Raw genomic sequence first — 18177 nt, forward strand, 5'->3', positions numbered from 1 at the left:
AGGAGGAGTCAGCAGTGCAGGGAGAGACTCTGGTGGCAGCACCCAGAGTGATGAAACCGGGTGTGTACTGCTTAGCCATGACCCTCTCCACGAGGCCATGCCCCTGTTTTGGGCGCAGGGGGCTTACTAGTGGCACTGGTATCACCGATCCCATTGCTGCCACTGTCAGACGTCTATGTAATACCATCCGACCAGCATTGATAAAGGTTGCAGGGTGCAGAGAGGCTTCTCTGAAAATATCAGCTATATTGTAAATAACACATTACTGTTTATAACAACAATGTATGTGTATATAAATAAAGGCAACAATTTGGAAAAACAACAACACAATGAAGCCATTTAATTAAAGTTTTGAATTTGTAAAATTAAAGCCCATTTTTTTATTTGAAGAAATGTTGCTTCGTGACTTTCCTGAAGTCAGAGTTGTTCTATAAAAGTATAACAGAATACTATACATGATTAAAAAAAAAAAAAACACAAAACAAATCCTATTAATCTGAAATCTATTTACAAAATAAAAAAAAAATTACTTTCATGACCATAAATACTGTCGTCACATACATGACGTGCACAACAACAAGTAACTTTTAGTATATGTACATAGACCACGTCAGGACGATTGTGATTAAGATTTAACTGCATTGCTCATATGGAATACAAAGACAATACACAGTTTGACAAAAAAAAATAAAAAATTCTCCTGTAAGGGTTAGTAAAACATTTTTTGAGGTATTTGGTAAATGAGCATTTTTTCAGGTCAGTAAATTAAGTAAAACAGTATAGTCTATCTGTAATTACTGTGGGTTTTTTCTTTAATTTAAATACAGTATGTGCCACATCTGCTATTGAAAATAACTATCTGACCTAATCAATATTAACAGGTAATTAATTAACATTGGTTACCAATTATCTCTTAACTGTCAATGTATTTATATTCATGTAAATAAATTTATGCAATTTTATAAGGCACATTTTATTAGCACAGATTGCTTTTTCTCTGTGCACCAGTACACCAGTAGGATTTAGAGATGAAATTAAAGGGATAAATATGGTGGTCACGCTTAGAAAGCTTTAAAAAGTGCAACATTAGTTTAGTTAAGAAATTCCAGTGGTTAGAGAATAAAATAACAAATAATAGTGGGGATATAATCATCTGTGGTGTTTAAAGAAACAAACTTGTATGAGCCCAAACGGTATAGAAAGAAAAAAAATGAGAACGTTGTGTTAACACCATGCCAAACTTTGTGATGTGTTAATGTAATCAACAAGAATTCTATGGTAAATGATATGCAAAGACCATTAGTATTAACTCTGATCAGATAAAGAGAGGGTGTAACTGCACCAAATCTGGAATGTCAAGTGCCACAGTTGTTATTTTTTATTGTCGTGCACATTTTTATTATTCAGGAGAGATTAGGAACAAGGCACTGCCTTCTACATCAAAGTCTGTGTTAATCTCGCCTAGAGAATCCTCTGTAGGTATGACTGTTGGGCCTTCTTGGTCTTCAGAGTCATATGACTGATCTGTAGTGGAGATTTGTTCTATCTGATGAGTCATGGAGTCTGTGGGAAGGTAAATCTGATCTTCAAAAATATATTCGCTGGCATGACTGTGATGTTTTTGAGTTTCTTTAGGGACATAGCTAAGAGTCTGAATATTTAAAGTATTTTTGGATCTCAACTCCATGAATCCATTTCCACTGAAATCCGTTTCATAGGTATCTAAAGCGACATGGTCAGTCCACCTTTCTGTATTTCTGTAGCTCCAGTGTGCCTGGTTAATTTTTTTTCCCTCGGGAATATCGTTATTTATTTCAAGTTTTTTCTTGTGATTAAATAGTACTGTGCTCAAATTCAAGACACCGAAGTTTGCTGCCATTTTAGGTTCCCTTTCTTCTGCAACTACACCGCTAAATTCGTCTTCGGAGTCACCAGAGGATATTTCCATCAGAGTTGGGGTATCGGAAGACTCAGAAGTTCGTGCAACCGCAATTGTATTTCCTGAAACGTTTTTAGGGATACTGTTCAGCAGTGCAAAAACTCTATCTACATCCTTCAAGTAATTAGCCCAGTCATCCGGACTAAGCCTATAGTTGTTTCTGTAGCCATAAAAACTTTCATTTACGCTGTACAAATCTTCCAGTCTTTTCAAGTCTACATCCTCTGTGAAATTTGGCAAGTTAACCTTCCCATCCGTCCCATAGTTGTCCTCTGCAACAACACAAATTGTATTAGTGAGTTTCTGTTTAGCTTTAATGCCATTGCTAATACATGGGTTTCTAGAAAAGTATCATTATGGAAGTGGAAAGAAAAATGTGCTAAAAATGAATAGACAAAATACATTTTCAAATAATAATTAATAATGTTATTTTTATTTTCAATTATGAATTTGTCACTAACCAATCAATATAATAATGCCTGATGTAAAATAATAGCTGCAATCTTTGGCTATATGTAATGCACACTAATAAGAATCCCAACCTCCTAACAATATTTAATAAAATTAAAGTAGGGATAAAGCCTCACTTACACTTAACTTAATTAGTTTTTACTAATGTGATGTTACATGCAGCCACTTTTTCCTGGTGTGACTGGGATGACCAATCAGAAGCCGCAATCTACTTGTTGCGGCATTGGGCTGTGAGGGGAAGGGATTAGTCGATGAATCTGCAGCTAGCAGCAGGGGCACCTTAGTAACATCTTGTCTTATTTTGTAATGCAGCTTTACAGTTTCCTGATGTTTATTAATAAATAAATGACTCTAATAACAATTAGGGAACCTGGATAAAAGGGTGAGTGTATTGTAAACATATGGGGCCTCATTCAGAGGTGCACGCATGCAAGTCGCCGATGTTTTCATTCTGCGCATGCTTAGGAGTCGCACCGCGCATGCATCTCTATGGGTACCGCCGAGAGCTGCATAAATAATTTGGACGCGGATAGAGACTCTGCTGGGCGTTTCTGGGGGTAACAGGGATGGCTAGCTAGAAGCGAGCTTGTCGAGGTCAGCGACTGCATCTTAAGACGCAGTTGCACTGACACAGATGTCCATATTATGGGTATCATTTATCAACGAGTGATATTCTTATCACTTGTTACTAATCTTATATGGCGCTCCACCCAATCAGCTGTTTGACAAATAACAGTTTAGAGCTGATTGGGTGGGTCACCATGTAACGCGTGATAACAAGAATATCAATCGTTGATAAGTGAAGCCCTCAGATAGATAATGAAATCTGCGCCTCCATAGAGCTGGTGCTATGTTTGATGCAGCATCTTATTATGCACAGTTAATCCATCACAATTATCATCGGCTGCAGCTTTAGCATAAAGACGCAGTCATGCTGCAGTAATAGGCATCATTTGTTTATGTTTTAGTGCTTTTCATCAGTCTAACTATTACTGTTCTTTATGCATAAAAGACCTGAATCAGTGATCTTATACAATATAAAAAAGCCCATAATAATGTTCAGTTATTTTAGGTGATTTTGGAGAAAAATATCAAATACGTCTTTATCCTGCTATCCTTATAAAGTTTAGAATGATATTTGCTCCTTTTTTACCCATCCCAGATCATTATCTTAGTTTTGTGGGCACCCTAACCATATAATTCTGGAACAATGTTTAAAGTGTTATGGACAAATTATGGAAATTTGGTCCAGCGAGATATCCGCAAGGTGCCTTTGGAAAAGTCGGGTGAAAGTCCTTCGCTACCAGTAACATCACTCATTTTTCCTTGCTCCAGAGTCAGATAAATTAGCAATGTTTGGTTACCGCATTAGACTAATAAATCATACAATATTTAGAGGCCTATTTCTTAATGTCTGTAAAGCCATGGACATCCACTTTTGCAGGATTCTGGCACAATGCGAGAGATATCAACAATATATTTGGCGTTTACTAAACTATCATTAAAATGACTCTATTTAGTTAATGCCACCTGAAGATGGCGCTAGCCTGCTTTCCTATGGGGAAAGCACAGTTGGCACTATTTTTCTCTGCGTATGTGCAGCCTGCTAACATGCATGTGCAGTGAAAAGTCCAAGTGAAAGCGATCACTCTACTGTTTTCTGTTCCCCTGGTCCCCTTCGAAAAATAGGGCCAAAAATTATTTATTATTGTTGTGATTTGCGCCGATAAGAAATGGAAATTAACGAGGACATTTTGCGAAGTCTGATAAACAGGCCTCTTAGAGAGCATTTTTTTTCTTTTCCCAGGGAATGTCTGTTTGGAAATTGTTGCATGTTAATTTTTCCCTTAATATGTTGCAGTGTTTCAAGAAAAAACACCATCCTCATTTTCTTGATCACAGTGTTGGTAATGTCCCTCACAAGTGGAGTTCCCAGTGCTGTGAATGGGGGAACCATCCTCAACATCACTGCACTGAGCGCCATCAGGAGGGGACTGCCGGGACTGGAGTCTCGGGCCCAGACAGAGAGGGAAGACCGCCTGTTATCCCTTTGCCCCCCCCACTTTCTTGCCCGCCGTCCGCCCACCATCCCTCCCTCCATCCGTTCACCAGCCTGCCCACCGTGCAATAAAGTTTTTTCTTTGAGATCCGCTGCGTGACGTCATGACGTCCTCATGCCTCTGAAAGAGAGGAGCAGAGCCACGTTGCATGGGGAGCAGAACCCGGAGCAACAAGAAGAAGGTAAGTATGGAGATTGTCTGGAACTGGAGAGACAAAAGTGGGCCTGGAGAGACAGAGGGGGGCTAAGCTGGCTGGTGTCACATTAATATGTCTTGCCTATTTTGTCATTCCCGGGCCCCACAATTTCTGATGACATCCCTGAGTAGACTTTGAGAACTAGTCTGTGCCCACAGTCTGCTGCGCATATACAGGGATATGGCGCTGCCACCATTTTCCCAGCAATTTCCCTACTGCGCATGCGCAAAATGCTGGGAAAATGGCCGCAGCGGCCATTTTCTAGGCGATTTATTATGGAGCTGCTACTGCCGACACGAGACTCCGGAGAGGTATTAAAAATATGAGTGCAGGGTGTGCGGTTTGGGCTCTCCCTGAACCCAGGGGCCCGTATGCACCGCTCACCCTGCAGCCATTATAGATACTCCCCTGCCCCAGAGAGAGAGAAAGTGGAGAGAGATAAGGTACCAACCAATCAGCTCCTAACAGTCCTGTTATAGGCTGTGATTGACAGTTAGGAGCTGATTGGTTTATACTTTATCTCTCTTCACTTTATATCTCTCCAAGTCTTAGTACATCTCCCCCTAAGTCTCATATCAGACTATAATTACCGGAATGTACGTGGTGCCGTCATGTAGACCAGGCTTATTTAAAATGGTGTTTAGGAAAGCTATAAAATACTTCACCAAAGTATAACCAATCACATTTCTACTTTCATTGTTATGGGTTTTGTTAAAGTAAGACTACTAAATAGAATTGATTGGTTGGTGTGATTTATAGCATTTTGTTGTTACATTATTTGCAATATGTTTCCAAATAAACCCAAGCAAGTCAGTTTTGAAAGAAGTAGTGAAATTGGCGGAATGGGGGCATCATGAGACGATCCGTGGGGCATTGCATGATCACAGCCCCGCCATGGCACGATTTGTGGCATTACACAGCAGGTGGCCAAAATGACTCAGTTTGTAGCACCACGCCCCTGAAGCTCCCACTTGGTCCTCTCCTCTGGGATCTTCTGGACGGGAGAGGTTAAAAAGTTGGCAAGTTTGGTATCATTTCTGCAGTATGATTAGCTTGAAGTTGCTAGAATACCAATCATAAGGAAGGTAATACAATAACAACCATAAGAGAGGTGATAGATTACCAATCACAAGGGAGGTGATAGAAAAACAGCCATAAGGAAGGTGATGAGCAACTTTAGAAAGAAAGATACATTTCCATTTCAATGCTGCTATCAAATTGGGCAATACATGTTTTTGTGGGCTGGCAAAAGATCCATTTCACAGAAACTGGTCACAAGACTCTTAGAACTATAAAATGAAAACCCAGTATATGAAATCTGCATAGATTAGATATCTTTCATAACTTAGTATATACTGTACACCTGTGAGAGGCTGATAAAGGGTGTATCAGTTTCTTAGGTCAGTCTCTCACTGCCTGGCGGAAACTGGGTGGAATTAGGTCCTTCCTCCCAGAGAGTACTTTATGTTAGTTAGAGCTGGACAGGCTAGGATTTGTTTTTATGTTTTGTTTATTTTATGCTGTCAAATAAAACTAGCTGCAGTTATTTGTACCAATACCCTGGACTGGTGTGCTAATCTTGAACCCCTAGGAGACGGTACCATTAACCCGAGCTTTCGATAATATAGAACACATTTGTGAACACAGTTGCATTTGTAATGTGATAGCACTTGCATCTTTACGTGCATTTGTCAGCACTAACACAGCGCCAGAGACCTTAAGTAACAGAGCAAAACTCAGGGGTGAGGAAGATGGTAAACTGGCCAGAATGTCTCCTAGCTGGTATTTCACCAGGCTAGCAGATAAAAATGGGACTCTTAAATTGCCTAATGTACTTATATTATGTGATCTATACCCTCTGCACAGCACTTCGGAACACTAGAGGCAAATTATCCATAAAATATAACAACAATAAAAAAGTACAAAAAAAATGTGAGAAATAAAGGGATATTCAAATATTAAAAATATGTAAATGTGGCAATGTATTTAATAAAAAAAATGCATATTAGTTTTTGCTCTTCGTTTTGGTTTTAATTTTTAATGAAGTGTAGTAGTTCTTTCTAACCAATAGAGGGCACTGTCATCAATAAAAAGCATTTTGCCAAGTGCAAAGTCTCAGGGGAGGGCACCCTTTTCATGCTATTAAGATAAAACACAAGGGGCCAAATGTAATAGGGTGAGAGTGTAGAAAATGTGAGAGTTTAGCAGTAAACTCTCACACTATTACATAGGCCGAGTTCTATCTTCAAAATGGGAAAACATCTGGATGAGAGTTTAAATCGTAAGAGTTTTTTAGTCTGAAAAACATGTCAGTTTTCATGTTCTCCAACTCTATTACATTGGCCGAGTTAAGTCTCGCCCTATTACATTTGGCCTAAGGTATATGTTCTACCACAAGGACCAGGAGGTCCTAATTTAAACCTCCCATATATGATTTGATTTTGCAGATCAATTGTGTTGTTTTAGATCTAAATGGCTGCAAATTACAGCAAATATGGGTCTAATTAGACTATATGATCAATATCCGACCAGCTTCTTCAATCAAGGCTAGTAGTTGTATGGTGACTGCATGTGTTCAGGCATTTTTCACACTCATTTGGATCCAGCCGTTGAGTTGAGTGATTAGTCGTATGGACAGCTTAAGCCCCTGTCCATATCTTTGTAGTATCGCATAGCTGGGAGTAAGTGCCTTTAGTAAATAAACATTTCTTTTGCAGTATTTTGAATCATAGAAATATATGACATGATAAAACATCACAAATACAAAATATGAGATGCAAAACAAATGCAAACACATAACACAAAAATATAACACAATGCATCAGTCATATAAATTCCTAATTATTATTTGAAACCGATGTTGAAAAACCACAAATCACAAGCATGGAATGAGATGCATGAGGACTTGCTGTGACTATGAGAAGTGAATAATGGCAGGCCTGAGACCCCTGACCAATATAAGAGGGAACCATGGTTAGAATTGCATGCACCATAAGCTATGCCGTGTGCCACATGACAGGATACAAACATTAGTCAGAATGGGCTGGATCATGCAATTATTTGGATAGAAGCCACCGAGAAGGATAAATAAGAAAAATGACATATACCTGTGTGGATCATAGGTTCCTCCATCTTTACTTCCTGATATAGGAAAATACAAGAGTAACGTTTGTTAACTTCTAGAAGAGAAATCATTCACAAAAAGTTGATTGCCAAGTCTTCTAAATAGACGGGTTTAGAAGTGTACCTGTTGCCTATGCACAGTCCAGTATTTATGTGCCATCAATTCACTGGTTCTACGAGAACCTACTATCGTCTGATTGGTTCAGTAGACAATATGGCCGCCTCTGCTGTGTAGGTGGCAGCAGGTACACTTTAAAGTTTGAAAGGGAGTAGATTGGATTGTAATAGCTTGAAAAAAATGTAGTTTGGAAGGTAAATAATGATATGTATTAACGTTAGGCACAACAAATTGAAAATCCAAATATGATCAATGGTGACCAGTAAAGTACTGGTTACTCAAAACAATAATATATTTGGGTCTCCCTAAGTGAAAACAAAAAAGGTTTTGAAAAGGGCACATTGCACTGTACACAGGTGTCAGCAGGTTAGTTGGCAGCTCCTGGCTGTTCAGCCTAGTAGCGGTTAGCTAAGAAGCCAATGCTGGAAATAAGCGCTTTTGTCTACGTCTGTATTATGAAACCTATAAGGAAGAATTGATAAGCCCAGGAATTCAATATTTAGTGCTTGTTGTTACCCAGCTGCAATAAGCACATGAAGAGTGCAGTTTTATCCTCCACTCAGCAATTTCCTCAAGCACATAGTAGCAATATCTATAAAACCTAAAACCATCTCTAGGACACTAAGGTACTCTAGAAGGAACATTGTTGATATTGATAAAACAAATATTGGTAAGAGAATGTACTTGCTGACGCAATCGAGTTACCTGTTTCTACTCCTTTCGGCTTTGGGTTGCATTGTCGGTGCCCTTGACAACTTCTCAAGTCCATCAATTGTAAATGAAGCTGATTCAGTACCCCTCTTTCTACAGTATGTACAGCATTCGATAACTGTGTAAAATAATTAACAGGTATGAACAGTGCGAAGAGATAACAATAAAACAATTATATTATATTGCTCAATTGCACATGAAAATGGACAATACACTTGTAACGTACAACTCTCGGTAGTGGTCAGGGACGCCCGACCTATACGCCGGGAACGCGGCTGTGTAGAGCGCCAGCATGAGGAGGGTGCCGCGGCAGTGGCGGACAGTGAGTTCTCACTTGTCCCGATTGGCACCCTGAGGGCTAGTATGTGCTTCATGGAGCTGCGCTGTCACAGCGCTAGGTGGCGGGCCGTGGCTGGGACTGATTCCCATCCTTCCTGGTCCTCCCACAGATGCGCAGATATGAGCCTTCCGGACACTACCCAGGCAGCAGGGCCGAGTGATTACGGTTTGATGCTGCCACGGCTCTGCTGCACCTTGAAGAGCGACAGGAGAGACAGAGCAGCACGGAGTGCCTGAAGAACAGGTATACTGAGCTTTGCCACTCTGGGTCAAAATGTTTGATGAACAAGATTTTTCCCCTTCTACAGGACTGCTTTACCTCAAACAGGTTAATATAACTGAGGGTCAATGGCCCTCATTCAGAGGCGGTCGCAAGAAGCGATCGCTCTCTCTGAATGAGGGCGGCCGCTTGATTTTTTAAGTGCGGCCTCCTGGTCGCTAGCTAAGCTGTGGGTTACCACCCACAGCTTAGCGACCGACCAGGGTTTGCGACGGGGCTTGCGACGAGACCCTAAGGTTGGGTCTCGGCAACCGCAAGCCCCAGGGAGCTTCCTGCTCTGATTGAGCAGGAAGCTCCCCACTGACATCACTGTGGCCGCCCACAAAACCTGGCTGCCACAGCCATTGACACTGTAACGTAGCAATTCACATGCAGGCCCACCTGCAGTCACACACAGAATATAGGCATGCTGCACATCATTTTAATCAGCAGAAGCTGCTTGTGTGTCCTATTCACATCGCTTTGCTAATAAGTTGCACGAAAAGACGCTCATCGCTACCAAGTTACATGGCGCTCACTCGTTATGTTTAATGCAACTTGTAGCACATGGAGGCAAGGGCGCCGAGAGGGGGGGGGGGTGGGTGCAGATTACCTGGGCCCGGGCTTCCTGAGGGGCCCGACGGGGGCCCGGGTCCGGCGCCGCTCTCCCCCCTCCCTCACAGCAGCCCAGCACACAGCGAGTGCTAAGCTGCAGTGGGAGACTGCTCGTAGCGCCGCAAAGCTTTTTTATTCCGGGAAGGGGGCGTGGCCAAGCCTCCCGTGATTAGGCCATGCAGCATGTTACCCGGGCCCGCCTCGGCTCTTGGCGGGCCTGCATGGAGGTAAGACGTATGTAGTCTCATCTGTATGTGTCCGGAAATTGCAACCACATTAAGTGCCGCTCAGAACCTGGTCCTATATGATTACCTGATAAGGGTCGATGTTCAAGTCAAAATATTCCAAGAAGCCCGTGGCAAATTCACAAAAAAGAAAATTGTGTGTCTCATTGACGGTTCTCAGGCACCAGTATGTGTTATTATTGGAGCTGGTACAGGCACAGAAAGAACCCACTGTAAAGGAAGAAGACAACTGTAAGCTGAAAAAGTGATATTACAAACAAAATTAATTTACATTATACCAAAACCAACCTACCCTGGTGCATACGCAACTCTGCCATACAAACCATATCATGAGAACAATGCAACTAATGCAAGATAATGAAATCCTCCAGAACAATTGTGCATAAGTTGTGATCAATGTCTGGCTTTGGCATCCAGGTCCCACTAAAAAGGTCCAGAGGCCAAATGTAATAGGGTGAGAGTGTAGAAAATATGACAGGTTAGCAGTAAGCTCTCACACTTTTTAAACTCGGCCAATGTAATAGAGTCTGAGACTGACGTTTTTAGGCTCAAAAACTCTCACGATTTAAACTCTCATCCAGATGTTTTCCCATTTTGAAGGTAAAACTTGACCAATGTGAGAGATTACTGCTAAACTCTCACCTTTTCTAAACTCTCACCCTATTACATTTGGTCCCAGGTATAAGTAGCCAAATCTCGGGGTACATTTGTTAATTTTAGAAGTGCAGATGTTGCCCGTAGCAACCACTCAGATTCTACTTAACATTTATCTAACACCTTCTAGAAGATAATAGCTATAATCTGATCAGTTGCTATGGGCCCACTTCTAAAAACCCACACTTTAGCACCCATACCCCCTGGAGTCTAAAACAATATATTTGATAAAGTGTATTATAGCAGAAAAGTTTTAAGCGATATAGGGGGTGATTCAGGTGCGGACGCTGCTAATACGACAATTGATCCTAACTGCGTCCTTGGATGCAGCATCGGATCATCTCTGCTACCATTGTCCGGCTGAGTGACCATAACACAAGCCGGCTGCCGCAGATGAGTAAAGGGGCCAGGAAATCTCCGTCAGCCGATGCAGATCCTGGCCTCTCCACTACCCCCCAACGCCGATTTGAGAAACTGAGTCCGTCGCCGCCCCCTCCAGCCCAGAAATGGCAGCAGACTCTCGATCACTAACAGTCTGCTGCAGAACTGCATGTGTGACCGCAGACCCGTTATGCACATGTGCAGATTCCCGAACATTTAAATTATTTGCAGATTCCCGAACATTTAAAAAAAAAAAAAAAAAATTATATTTGATAATGATATTAAGTATTAAATGGAAATGTAATAATACTGCATTCATTTCTTATTTAATTAAGTTCATGTAAAGTACACATACTTTGTATAACCTGATTTACTTGGGGAAAAGCCTGTCACAAGTCATTTTAATCCGACAAGTTCTGCTGTGTTTAATTAAGGAAGAGCTTAGCCAAAGAGTCATAAGATCAGTGTAATGGATCACTCTGCTTTACGTTCTAGGCTGGGTAGTTAGCATTCTGCACTTGAGAAGTGCTTGTATTATATATCCATTTTATAATTAAATAAACCAAGCATTTATGTAAATGATAAGAATGTCGGAAGCCTCCACGGAGTTCTGTGATCATATATAGCGCTGCGGAATATATGTGCTCTATAAATAATAACTGGTAATGAACAAATAAATATAGAGGAAACAGAGAACTGCAGCAGAGAGAGCGCTATTTATCACCTGTACTGTGCGTGTCCCTAACGCGTACTTCTGTTTATACAGATATTTATATAGTTGATTTATTAATATGTAAACATAGCAGGTTTTTATGGGTTCATGTAATCCTCAGGACTGGTGACTACTGTCATTTAGGATGGTGAATGGTTCAGTAACAGCTGTTCACATGCTCTTACAGTTCCAGAAAGGCGCCGTCTGCCAATGGTTGTTATCATGAGTGAAACACGTCAGCCCAGGAAGGCTGCACTCTTCTCCCTTCTTATGCCGTTTCTTTTCCTTTCTCTCCTTTTTCCGCCTCCGGCTTTCTTTAAAGATCTGCAACTTGTTGTCCACCTCTTGAACACCTTCCCTGTGAGATGGAAAAGCAGTCTTTATATAGAAAAGATGGCAGCAATCTAAAGCTGTGTATACGGCCAGAGAGTCTGAAATGCAAATGAAGGAAATCTCTGCGTCTGGTAGCGTCAGTGTTCTAAATAATAATAAAACAGAAGGAGGCGCCATTTCTTTTGTTCATTTCATTGTTTCACATCTTCCCTTCCCCAGGAGAGTGCAGCTGAGGGGCACTGTATGAAACCATCCCTACCAGTCATTGGACACAAGCCGAGAGGAACCCCTTCCCAACTATAATTTATTGATAGGCCTACATAAAGGAAAGTGCAGGCAGTAGGGACATTGAGAATAAATTACACCACATTAAACTTGTACTTATAAATAAAGGGTAAAACATTTGAAATTCAGTTTTGATGCAATAAAATAAAAGATAATATACTGAACCTTAATACTCCCCATGTGTCTAGTATTACACATGTTGTAACCCTCACCCCAGGTAATACTATATATATATATATATATATATATATATATATAAAATGAACAAATACAAGAGCTAGCACTCCACATAAACCACAATACTTGCCCGGGTGCCCTCTGTAGTTTGTGACAACTTAAATGGAGAAGGAATGGCAGCGGCACTCCCAGGACCTCTAATGCAAAAAATCACACCACACTGGGGTAGTTCAGTCCACTGAACTACCCCAGTATGGTGTGATTCTTTGCATTAGAGGTCCTGGGAGTGCCGCTGCCATTCCTTTTCTATAATATATATATATTAATAATTCTTACTTGAATGGATGAAGGTGACTCTTTATCTTATCCTGAACCCTCACTCCTTTCTCCTTCTTATAGAACCTGGAAGACAAGTAACCATTATACAACAATAGGTTTCTAGTTCTATGTTGGAAAGCAAGTAACACCACAATTATATTTAGTGTATATGTTACATGATTTCCCACTTTGCCTGTCCCATTTATATAATAATCTCCTATAGCGGGTCTCGTGTCCAGCATGCATGCACAGTGGGAGCCGGGGTATGCACCACAGGCGAGCTCTACCCTCCCAGTGGCTCCCATGGCAGTGAGCAAAGGGACAGACCTAAGATGGAGGACCGCTCTGGGCGAGACAGGTCATAACAGCAGGATGCGGTGGAGCAGGGCGGACCGAGCCAGTGTCGGACTGGAACATGATGTGCCCGCTGGGAAAAAGCTTAAGAGGTGTGGCCAGCCATCAGAGGGGGTGTGGCCAGTCACCACAGATGCTTGACTAACCAGTAAATCTTAAAACAAATCTCTGTGTAGTTTTTATAGGTAGGAACCAAGAACCCATGTTGATAAGTGTTACTACTCCACCAGGTACCTGATTATCTAATAGAGTTACAATGTATGATGTGAGGTCTGGAATCTGACACCTAGAGCAATGGGGCCCACCGGGGATTTCCCCTATACCCCTGTGGGCCAGTCCAACCCTGGACCGAGGTGACTCGGCAAAGGCTGGGTCCGATACATTAGTATACATATTATTTTCCAATACAACATGATTCCATGAGGCTAATTTTACTATTGACAAGTACTGTGGCAGAAAAAAAATCACTCACATTACTAATATAAATATTAAATAGGGCTAAACCAAGCAGTAGAAAAATTTTAATTATTTTAGTGAACGGGATGGTAGTAAAGTTGGTAGGAGGTTGGACTTTTATGCAATATTTACCCCTATAGAACTTTCTACCTCTCTGCATACCAAAGTACATCATAGGCTCCATGACCAGAGGGTAGATGAGGTCCTTGAAGTCTGCTATGTGGGTAATCTATTTACCCCAATGCAAAACCACAACAATTTGTGCTCTACATCACGTGCAGTCTGTCTAGTGAGTGCTCACCTTTACATACACTTCAGAAATAGAGACATCTGAGATTTCACACAACAGAGAACTAAGGAGATGCAGTAAGTGTGCCCAGCAGGGGCATAATGCTGCATCACTAGACCCCCTAGAAAAATATAAGAGGGTCCATCTACCCTCACCAGCCCCCTAAAGCCATAACTCTACTCTTCCATTAAGAGGCTTCACTATTAGGGGAGCAGGGGCTTGTGATACTGGCCCATCGGCCTGACCTCTCGGCCTCATAGCCACAACATCGTTAGTTCGTCCACTGGCGCCCAGCTCTGGCAGCCTTCCCGCATGTAACATGCAGCCCTGTTTTCACCCAAGTCTTAATAACTCATATAGGGGCAGATGTACTAAGCTTTGGAAAGTGATAAATTGTCAAGTGATAAACTACCAGCTACTCAGCTCCTAAATGTCATGTTACAGGCTGTGTATGGAAAGTGTCAGATAGGAGCTGATTGGTTGGTAGTTTATCACTTTCCAGAGCTTAGTACATCTGCCCCAAAGTCATCATAATGTACAGTACTGTAAGTACAGTGCTCACAACTGAACAACTTTCCTAGTTTCTAGAGTCAGAACCAGCACTCTATTATACATTACACTATATTATACTATATTACTGGACTTCAGAATTGTATACTGTGAAAACTAAACATTATAGATTTTAGATAATTTTATTGTCTCCTATTTTGCTAGCTTGGAAACTATTTAAAGGATTACTCACCCAGACTTTTTGCAGTCACATTCATCTGGCTTCCTCCTTTTTAGATGCCCCCTTACTTCTCTTAAATTCTTTATTTTGTCCTGTAAAGCTTCAATCTGACAATGCAATAGAAACAAGCACACACATATTACAGTGCGTACACCTAAAATACCATTCGTATAAGTAGGGGGGGGGGGGGCGGTGCCATGGTGAAGATGTGAGTTTAGGGGACATATGTACGTAGTTAGGAGCAGGTGTAGATGGGCTTGGTCAGAGCTTGAGTGGGTCTTTCACAAACAGCGGTAACAATCAGTATCTATATTGACATATACACATTGTTGCGTGAGAGTAAAATCAGACAGGAATGGAGGGGAATAGGCCACAGGTTACCTCTTTGTCAATGTAAGCTTTGTGGTCCTTCCAGGCTCTGCTTGAATGGTACAGTTCCCTCTCACAATGCACAGTGTCATTGGAAAGAATATAACACCTATGTGAGACAAATGATCAGATGAATTACATGATATCCAGCTGACATAACCAACTATTATGGACATATTAAAAAACAAAACAACACAGTAACTGCAGACAGGGATCGACTGGGGCTGTATAACAGCCGCGGCATCCCTCATAGAAGGGGCGTGACAATGTATTACAGAGGCATGGTCATGCCTCCCAGGGGTGTGCCAAAAGTTACAGAGGCGTGGCCTCAGGGCACAACCTCGTCTCTCTGCACAACGGCCGAGCAGGGTGTCGGGAGGTGGAGCTGCTCGGCCTGGCTTTCGGGCTAGCTCATCTGGCAATCAGCCCTTCTGGCATTTGTCAGAAGTGCCAGATGGCCAGTCCGGCCCTGACTGCAGAGCTTCTTCTGCTAAATATTAGCCCTGGACAAGATCAGTGTGGGTCTCATTCTGAGTTGCACGCAAGGCCGAAGGTGGCTGCATCTAGCGGTTATTTTGCAGACTGCACATGTGTCACAGCGAACATCAGCATCTTTGCGTATCAACGTAAGATTCTGAGTTAGACGCATCATGGACGCTTCTCTCTGCCCATGAAATGGATGTTACTGGGTGTCAACTGGGCAGCAATTGAGCGTACGCATGTACGTAAGAGAACAGTCTCATGTGAGTGCAGCAATATTATGAGTCGTGCGTATGCCAATGGGATGCTTATATTTCTTGCATCTAGCATAGGGTAGGTGTAAGTGCTGATAATAGGGATGATGGCAGCTCTAATGTACACAGGATTGTGCATCTCCGAATACAAGCGAATACAAGAAATAGATTTTAGTTTGTGGCCACCATATGGAATTTCTGGCAGATTTGCGTGAGACTCCAAATTAGGTCCTGCGTCTCACTAATGCTGCACCCCCATAATGATGCATTATCTTACACTAATCACTAGAATATTAGAAGTAAAATATTAGGAGAGTTACTGTATTGGAAGAAACTAATCTGTTCATGATCTGTGGAATTCCCATGCTCTACCTTGAAAAGTACTTGGAAATTGAGTATTAACAGCCTAAATTATTGACAAAATTCAAAACAAAACACTAATTTTCAATTATAAGTTATATTCAGATCATATGTATTATGGTGCGTACACACGGTCAGATTTAACAGGAGAATAAGAAGGATAAGGATATCGATATATTGTTATCGATCATATCGTCCTGTTTTTGGGCCCTTCCAACCCCCAAACGATGGTCGATGCGCGAGCACGGATGACCGATATCGACCATTGCCCGTGCATGCAGGCCTACCTAGTCGATATCGACCAGGTTAGCCTGGTTACTATAGGGACCCGCGATCGTCGATCGCGGGCTGTTATAGTCGTTTGGGGGTTGGTGCATGTGCTGGATTTTCGATAGCGAACATCCAGCACTTGAAGGACGATCAGACAACGATATCTGATCGTTGTCTGATCGCTGTGTGTGTACGGAGCTTTAGACAGACTGTCGTAAAAAAAAGGTAATAGAAATAAAAATAGGAATTACTTATGTGTGACTCTGACAGATGCTGAATGGCTGCTTCCAATCACTCCATCTCCCAGCATTACTTCATCTCCATCAGGGGAAGAAAACATATCATCGTCTTCATCATCATTATCGTCTCCTGCCTCCTCTTCAGAGGTATAATGTCTCTTGGTGATAACCCTTGAGCGCGCGGCCTGCACATTCTCCTCATCTTCCAAATTTATATCATAAATCTCTCCTTCAAATTCAACAGCCAGGGAGCGGGTTTGACGAGTGTGAACAAAACGAGGGTTTAATTCTGCAGGAAGCAACAGAAATGTATTACAAAACAATTTACATACATTCTTTCTCATAGACGTGTGTGTGTGTGTGTGTGTGTGTGTGTGTGTGTGTGTGTGTGTGTGTGTGTGTGTGTTTTATAGGTACCTAGTAAATAAAAATAACCGAGTGAAGAAATAATTCTGCAATGAATACCGGTTTAGGTTTTATAGAAGTATACACTATTTTTTTGTGATGTACAATACATTACATATACTGCCAGAGCTGAAGTAAAATAGGCTGATAGAAGTCACTTTTTTCCATCTGCCTACATGTGCCAGTATTTCACATGCTGTATACATAAGGTCTGTAACGTAGAACATCTGTCGCCCTGTCATTAGCCAGGCCAAACTTTGCACCCATCCATGCTCTAAACATCAGAAGGTGCAATTACACTAATTGAAAAATAGCCGCAATAAAACACAGTTTTATGTGTCCAACTTAAAGACCTACTGTGATTTATGGTGTCAGCTGTAAGAAGAAAGACAAACATGGGAAGCTGAACAGTGAGAACATAGAAAACAGTTTAAAGTTCACCTTCGTCCTCACTTCTTTGTCTTCCATAAAGTAGGATATGAATTTGGTCAGAATCTGTGTACTGTATTGCAGTACTAGCAGATACATGTATGACTCCTTTCATTAAGGGCTCATTCACACATACGTGCAAGGAGAATGTAACCTACATGCAATCTCTTCTGTCCGCCCTCTTCGTTCTTAATACACGCCGCCTCAATTGATTACTTCCTCCCACTCCCGCCTCCAAGATTTTGCCTCTGCTGCTCCCCACCTTTGGAACTCTCTCCCTCTCCCCATCAGACTCTGCACCTCTCTACAATCTTTCAAACGAGCTCTCAAGACCCACTACTTCATTAAAGCCTTCCAGCTCTCATCCTAACTTGCTGCTACATCTTCCTTTCTCCCCGCCTACCCCATCTGTGTCGCTCCTGTTTGTCTGCCCCTCCCTTAAAGAATGTAAGCTTTTTCGAGCGGGGCCCTCTACCCTCTTGTGCTTCTCCCTACTGTAATGTAATTTACTCCCCACTAGGCAACCAACACTCGGCTGCTTATGTGGGTATAAAGGGCGCTAATATAGCAATGTTTATTATACATGTCCATGTCCTGCTTTGTATT

General features: G+C 41.7%; 1 protein-coding gene across 4 annotated transcripts in view; it reads right to left on the reverse strand.

The window, feature by feature from the left end:
• Positions 1 to 340: 340 nt before the first annotated feature.
• SULF1 (sulfatase 1) overlaps positions 341 to 18177 on the reverse strand; it is a 133713-nt gene continuing 115876 nt past the window's right edge. For 2 of the 4 annotated variants that reach the window (XM_088471476.1, XM_088471477.1), the window contains 8 exons: positions 16750 to 17026; positions 15147 to 15243; positions 14778 to 14872; positions 12955 to 13020; positions 12009 to 12181; positions 10144 to 10286; positions 8613 to 8736; positions 341 to 2211 (listed from right to left, as the gene is read on the reverse strand). In XM_088471476.1, the coding sequence (XP_088327602.1) occupies positions 1400 to 2211; positions 8613 to 8736; positions 10144 to 10286; positions 12009 to 12181; positions 12955 to 13020; positions 14778 to 14872; positions 15147 to 15243; positions 16750 to 17026 (1787 nt within the window). In that variant the 3' untranslated portion in view covers positions 341 to 1399. Of the gene's footprint in view, positions 2212 to 7773; positions 7808 to 8612; positions 8737 to 10143; positions 10287 to 12008; positions 12182 to 12954; positions 13021 to 14777; positions 14873 to 15146; positions 15244 to 16749; positions 17027 to 18177 lie in introns of all 4 variants that reach the window. The other 2 variants (XM_088471479.1, XM_088471478.1) reach the window with 2 other exon arrangements.

This window comes from Taudactylus pleione, unplaced genomic scaffold (genome assembly GCF_031769625.1).
Source record: "Taudactylus pleione unplaced genomic scaffold, aTauple2 ptg000114l, whole genome shotgun sequence".
In the NCBI taxonomy this organism is placed as follows: Eukaryota; Metazoa; Chordata; class Amphibia; order Anura; family Myobatrachidae; genus Taudactylus; species Taudactylus pleione.